This window comes from Panthera onca, chromosome B4 (genome assembly GCF_046562875.1).
Source record: "Panthera onca isolate mPanOnc1 chromosome B4, mPanOnc1 haplotype 2, whole genome shotgun sequence".
In the NCBI taxonomy this organism is placed as follows: domain Eukaryota; kingdom Metazoa; phylum Chordata; class Mammalia; order Carnivora; family Felidae; genus Panthera; species Panthera onca.
The window spans coordinates 55,906,970-55,913,241 of NC_138345.1; the positions used below are offsets into that span (position 1 = coordinate 55,906,970).

Here is a 6,272-nt window from a genome sequence, read left to right on the forward strand (position 1 = left end):
CATGGGGTACACTGTAGTTATTATTATTTTCAGTCAAATCTTCTAAAGGTTTCATACATTTAATAATTGGTTTGCAAGGAAATCTGGTATACCAATCTGTTAAGTACTCTATTAGAAAAGTGTCCAGTAGGTGGTGCAGTAAACCAAAAATATGTCCTTTGAAAATCTTAAAACTTAAAAAAAAAAATCATCTTAGAAAGGTGAATGGAAAATGAAGGAAGGATTAAGATTTTCACCTTTGATTAATTGTTGTTATTCATTTCTCACTAGGTATGCAATTGTTCGTTTTAACCAATACTTTAAAATGAAGCCTGAAGTTACCGCATTAAAAGTGCCTGAGTAAAGAAGAGATTTGATTATTCTCAAGTAGCTGAACAATGCTTGTGAAATCTTTTCTTAAGAAATTTTGAAAAGCCAATATTTGTTAAAATTCTGTTGTTTAATTTGGTTATCTTGCTTTACAAATTATGCCTCTAAACCAATCTATTTTTTAAATAGACTGAACGATGTCAAGAAGTACACCTACTGCTATCAGTGTGTGGTGGATTAGAAGTTTGTTAAATCTGCAAAAAGGTATAAAGATGTCAGTTTAATCCTTTCTTTGATAATTTAATCTCTGTTTATGTGAATTATTTATTATAAACTTAACATAATTCTGTGACTGCTTTCATCTGTTGGTTGAGTGTAAGCAATGAAAATGTTCCAGAGAAACTTTTTTTTTTTAAGTTTTACTTTAATATTAATTTTAGTAAACATTCTAAGTGTTCAGTGTAACTTTTTTATCTCGATACACTGTAAGAAATATGAATCATTCAGTCTTGAAATGCCAGATACTGGTATAGATAACTTAGGGTGTTCATAGAAAAATTTCTGTGTATGAGGGTAAACTGCATTTACTGTCTATGCTTAGTGGTACATCTTTTTGAATTGAATATTGGATAGTGTTTTTGGGGGGGGTGGAATCTATCTTTAAATTCTCCTTTCCTTACATAGTCTGGCAGTATAAATATTAACCATATAATCCTGGAATAGATATGATTTTGTATTACCAAAATCTGCATTAAGTAATGTTTTCACATACTAAATATGGTCATTTAAGTTGCTAGTTTATTTTTAAAACTTGGCTGTATCATATTGTTTTTTACCAAAAATTTTGTTTTACTTAATGAAATATTCTGTGTTTTTTGTCTGTTTAGCTAGTAGAACAAATGCTAATTTTTGAAACAAAGATAGAATTATCATACTTGGGAACAAGAAAATATCATTTAGATATTCTTTTTTACCTTTGCATATTCATTCCTTACAATTTCATTTCATGTTTTAGTGTTGCTCCATGTCTTTAGAATGACATGATTACATGATATATGCAGGTTCAGAGAACTAAATTGAAGCAGTTAAAAGAAAGAAATAAGGAACATTTAGTTAGGACTTTGATCTACTACACTTAGAATCTGATATAACAAAATGTGAATTAAGCAGATATACTTGTGGTAGGAGGGCATCTTGTTTTAGTTTCTCTTGATTTTGTTTGTGTATTTTTTTAATTTTGTTTGGGAGAGGGTGGTAATTATTATATGGAAGGAAGTTAGATCTTTGCGATAAGTAGGCTTCAAGTTTTGAAGACTGCCCCTGTGTGGGGATGAGCAGTCATGGTTAACTTAGAAAATTAGTCTGACAAGCTTTGCACTTTGGTCACATAAGTGCCCATGTACAAAGTTGGCTTAATGAATCTGCATATTCAGAATATGCAACTACAAATATATCCTCTAAGAAATCTTCTGGGGAGTTTGATGTATTATTCCAAATGACTTATATTCTCAGATAAGTGCTTTAAAATACTTGGATTATCTCAAGATGTTTAAAGCTAATAAAGTAAGTAGAAACACTTAAGGCCATTTTAAATGGTAAATTCTAGTTACATAAATAGAATCTTAAAATCTGCTTGTGTCTGTAACAGTGTTAGATTAAGATTTGTTTTCTACCTCCCCAGTGTTATAAATGTTCACTTCTGTTTTTTTAAACCGTATTAGTAAAGGATCAATAGAATTTTACCTAATTGACTAAATGAATGGAACCAATTAAACAGTAGGTTTTTACATAATGTTAGAGTGAACTTGAAAAATTGTTTTTGGTGGAATTTTTATTTGTGGTTGGAACATTTTCTTAGGACAATGAATAATATGTAATACCCTTGATTTTTTGCTTTCTGACTTCTTAAAGTGCAACAGTGTATAACTTAGAGAACTGTGTGTATGAGAGGAGACAAGATCAGTTTTCTACTTTATTCCATATTCTTCAAACTATTTTGAATAGGGATTCACTGAGCCTTTTCTGGTAGACTGTGCATAGCTGCTAGCTGTGGTACTCTTCGAGAGATTCATATTAGAAGTGAATGTAAAGGGGAATAAAGGCTCTCACTTTAGCCCTAGGAGTGTGCAGTGGGAGTTGGAAACAAAATAAGATATTTAAGATATTTTCCTCACTCTATGGCTAATTTTTGGGAGTTGTGATGCTCCCACTTCCTTTGTGATGCTCCAAAACCTTCCCAGGTTTTTGGTATCATGCTGCAGCCTAATAATAGGGTTCAAAATTGCTTCCCTTTTTATTGACCATTTAAGGGAACCTAAAGGAAAAACTTCCTCTAAAGTTTGTCCTGTGGCTTGCTGAGATGTCTGTTGCCTTTTTATGTTAAGCTAAGGAACTTGAATGCCTTACCTAATAACTCAGCTGGTAGTAAGTTCATTTTGTAAATATGAAAATGGTCGTTAGAGAAGTGGCATTCATGTGTACTCATTGTTAGTCAATAGACCATAGTGGCCTGGATGCTTTAACAAGCAAAATTCCACATTTTTTTCCTTTTGTTCCTTACATACTTGTATGATCTTACCTGACCAGTAATATTTGATTTTTTTTCCCTCCTGACCCCATGCTACCACTTGATTTTCCAGAAATCAAAGAGATGTGGTAGTAAATCATACTGTTCACATGGTCGTTTGAGATCAACATGAGCACAAAAACTCAACTAGGTCTGCCTGGAATGTATATAAAACAGTGTAAATAAACATTTGTAAATTAGTGTGAATTGTATCTTGCATATGAGATTGTGTATTGTTTTGCATTCTCTTCCCTTTTGTAGTTTTATTTTTTTTTCGGGGGGGGGGGGGTAAGGAAATGATTCAGCTCTTCGGTTTTAGACTCAAAGTAGCCAAAAGTTCTGGCTGCATAGTGGGATAGCAAGAGGAACTGGAAATAGGGTTTATCAGGTTTTGTCAATGTCATTACTTATTTATTTAGCCTCTCAGTGCCTAATACGACTTTTCTTCATTCTTTAGCTGGCCATTAGTTTTTGTGAGGTTAGATTGCTATAAGCAGTAAATTAATACACTCTAGAGCTCCTTTCTTTGAGTCATGATTCTAAGCTAAAGCAAATTAAAAATATAACGTGATGATTGCAGACTGAAGTATTACCCTTTCCTGTTTTCAAGGTTGTTAGCTTTTTTCTACCAAAAAACCCCCAAACAAACCTTGACATTTTACGTATCTGTGAATCTAAATCCTGTATGTATGAGATCTTGATAAATAATAGCTCTTAGCTCAACTTAAACATATCTCAGTTGGCTTCTATAAATATAAAGTTGTTCATTACAGGATTGTAAAAGACAGAAAAGACCTAAGTAATGAGTAATCTTTTAATGACATAGTGCTATTTTCATTTTTGCTGGACTGAAAATATTTACTTCAACTTCATAAAGGAAGTTAAAGGAAAAAAGTTCCCCCAAGCACTCTCAGTGAAAAGTTAAAAAGTTCCACTTTGAATATATAGGTTTTTCTTTTTTATATTACACAAAGCTTTCTGTACCATTTTTAAATTCCTTCATAGTACATATGAAAATACTATCAGTTTGATATTCTGCTTCAAATTGCTTTTAATAAGCATTTTATATGCATTCCAAAGTGATAACAGACTTAAACTTCTAATATTAATCAGTCATTCAGTTGATATAGACAGAGTTACCAGTGCTTTATGCTAGGACGAGAGTTCTGTTATTGGGAGCAATTTGCACTAATTTCCTCAAAAAGCAAATGTGAGTAATATGCACAAAGGAAATGAATTATAAGTATGTGGTAAAACAGCCTTTTCCTTATTTCAGAATTGATATGCTCTGATTTTGCTTCCTTAGTTCATTTGATTTTAGAATGTCCTTTGATTGGAAACTAACATATTAAGGTAATCTGTTTTGCTTCTTCTTTTCCTTTTTTTTTTTTTTTTTAAGACATTAGTTATTGAACCACCGTTTTTTCCCCAGTTATATATATCACGTGTGTGATTATAGTGTTATGTCTTGGGTTAGAGGTCTTTGGAAAGAAAAGCATATCAGTTATTTTAAATGATTTTTCCCCATCTTTGAAGCTTAGTCTGTAAATGTGTTCTTGTAAAACAAAATGCTTGGGTTTGCATTACTTGAATACTTGAAAACTGAAATTAATAAGGTATCTTACATAATGAATTAGATATTTCCAATTATTACATTAACAACTTTCATTTTTGGATAATTTGAAATGGACAGAAGATTCAATTATTTGAATGGATAAAAATGAGTGTTTATAGAAAAATTCCCTTTTGTGTTTCAGTCATCCCAAATTCAACTTCTTAGGTTTCTGTCCTAAGATCTGCTTTTTTTTTTTTTCTCCTGTACTTAATGCACTTACTGTGCTATAGATAATATCAGATAGCAGGTTAAAATAAAATCTTTGTTCATTATGAATCGTTCAGCTTTTCTGGTTATGAAAAATTGCTCTGTAAAGTACTCCTAATCCCTAAATATAGGCGTATTTTTGTTTACATCTTACCCATTAATGGTATAAATACCATTAATTATTGTAACAAAACACAAGATGTTTATAAAAATTGAAAACATTACATATTGTATTTGAACTAGTTAGTGAAAGGTAAAAAAACGCTGCTGATTGGAATTGTTTTCATTAAATTTCAAAACTCTTAATAAAGGAATGTTCAGAGATAGGTTGAGACCCATTGATCTCCATGTAAACCAGCGTTCATGACCTGGAGAAAACCCCAGAAACACAGTGGAGGAGGCAAGAATATTTACTTGGTTGTGGTGTGCTACTTTTTAGGTAGTGACACACTGAGATCTTATTGTCCAATAATCTGAAGAAGTTTCCTGTTAGTTATGTGTACTAAAGTAACTCAGTTGGTAGAATCTGCTAAGAGGAAAGTTAAACTGTACTGTATTTAGGAACCTTTTTACAGCTGGGTGAAGTTTCCATGATATGAAGTGTTTGAATTTTAAAATATACTGCTATCATAAGAAATAAGACATGGCATTATTCCATGTTCTTAAGTGATAATTTCCTTACTGAGTTTCAGAAGAAAAAACAAAATGAGTAATTGTCACTGCGTTAGCTGTATGTTGAATTGGGCAATTGTGGCATAAACCTTAAATTTGTGTTTATCAAATGTGAACCATAGTAGTATAATGCTGCTTTGTATATACTGTAAGTGCTACAAATAGTCTCAGCACTGAAAATGTATTGATACCTCTCAGATGAATGCAAATTTTGATGTAGGTGTTTTGATATGCCTCAGAAAGTATCTGAGTGTCTGAGAACTTGTCAATCTGTTTGATAATGGAGATACTTCCTGTTTTTGGTTGCATATTTTCATGTTTAAAATTTAATTTTTACATTTTTACTACTGTTAATTTAAGCGTAAAATTTATTCTGTGGATAAAAATGGGGTTGCCAGTGAAGACAATAAAAAAACAGCCTCATTCATGTAACTGCTTACGTAAAAAATACATTTTTGCTGTATGTTCATAAACTTTTAATGAAGGTGTTTGTATTTCTGTTTGAATATAAGTGATGTTTAGGCTTTATTTCTGCTTAATAAGGCCTTTTACCATTGATTAAATGAAGGAATGTATCTTTTTGAAGAGATTTATATTCTGTAAATAAAAATTGGTTGTAACAATAAAGTTGGGTTCTAACTGCAGTGTACCATAAATCTTGTTGTTCTTTCAACTTATTTTGGTGGATTTTCTTTTTTGGGGGGTTAGAAAACAAGACTTTTCAAAGTTATTGTATAACTATATATTTGAAGTGATTCTTTAAATTTCTAATTCTCTGGTTTATAGTATTAAAAAGGTTCTTTAAAAAAAATTTTTTTAATGTTTATTTTTGAGAGAGGGAGACTGCTGGGTAGGGGCAGAGAGAGAGGAAGACACAGAATCTGAAGCAGGCTCTACGCTCTG

The 6,272-nt window shown here is 31.6% G+C and overlaps 1 protein-coding gene across 1 annotated transcript in view; it reads left to right on the forward strand.

Annotated features, from left to right (window-relative positions):
• ETNK1 (ethanolamine kinase 1) overlaps window positions 1-6,013 on the forward strand; it is a 67,113-nt gene extending 61,100 nt beyond the window's left edge. The window contains exon 8 of the mRNA XM_078450008.2: window positions 271-6,013. Within this exon, the coding sequence (XP_078306134.1) occupies window positions 271-343 (73 nt within the window). The 3' untranslated portion in view covers window positions 344-6,013. The remainder of the gene's footprint in view (window positions 1-270) is intronic.
• Window positions 6,014-6,272: the final 259 nt, after the last annotated feature.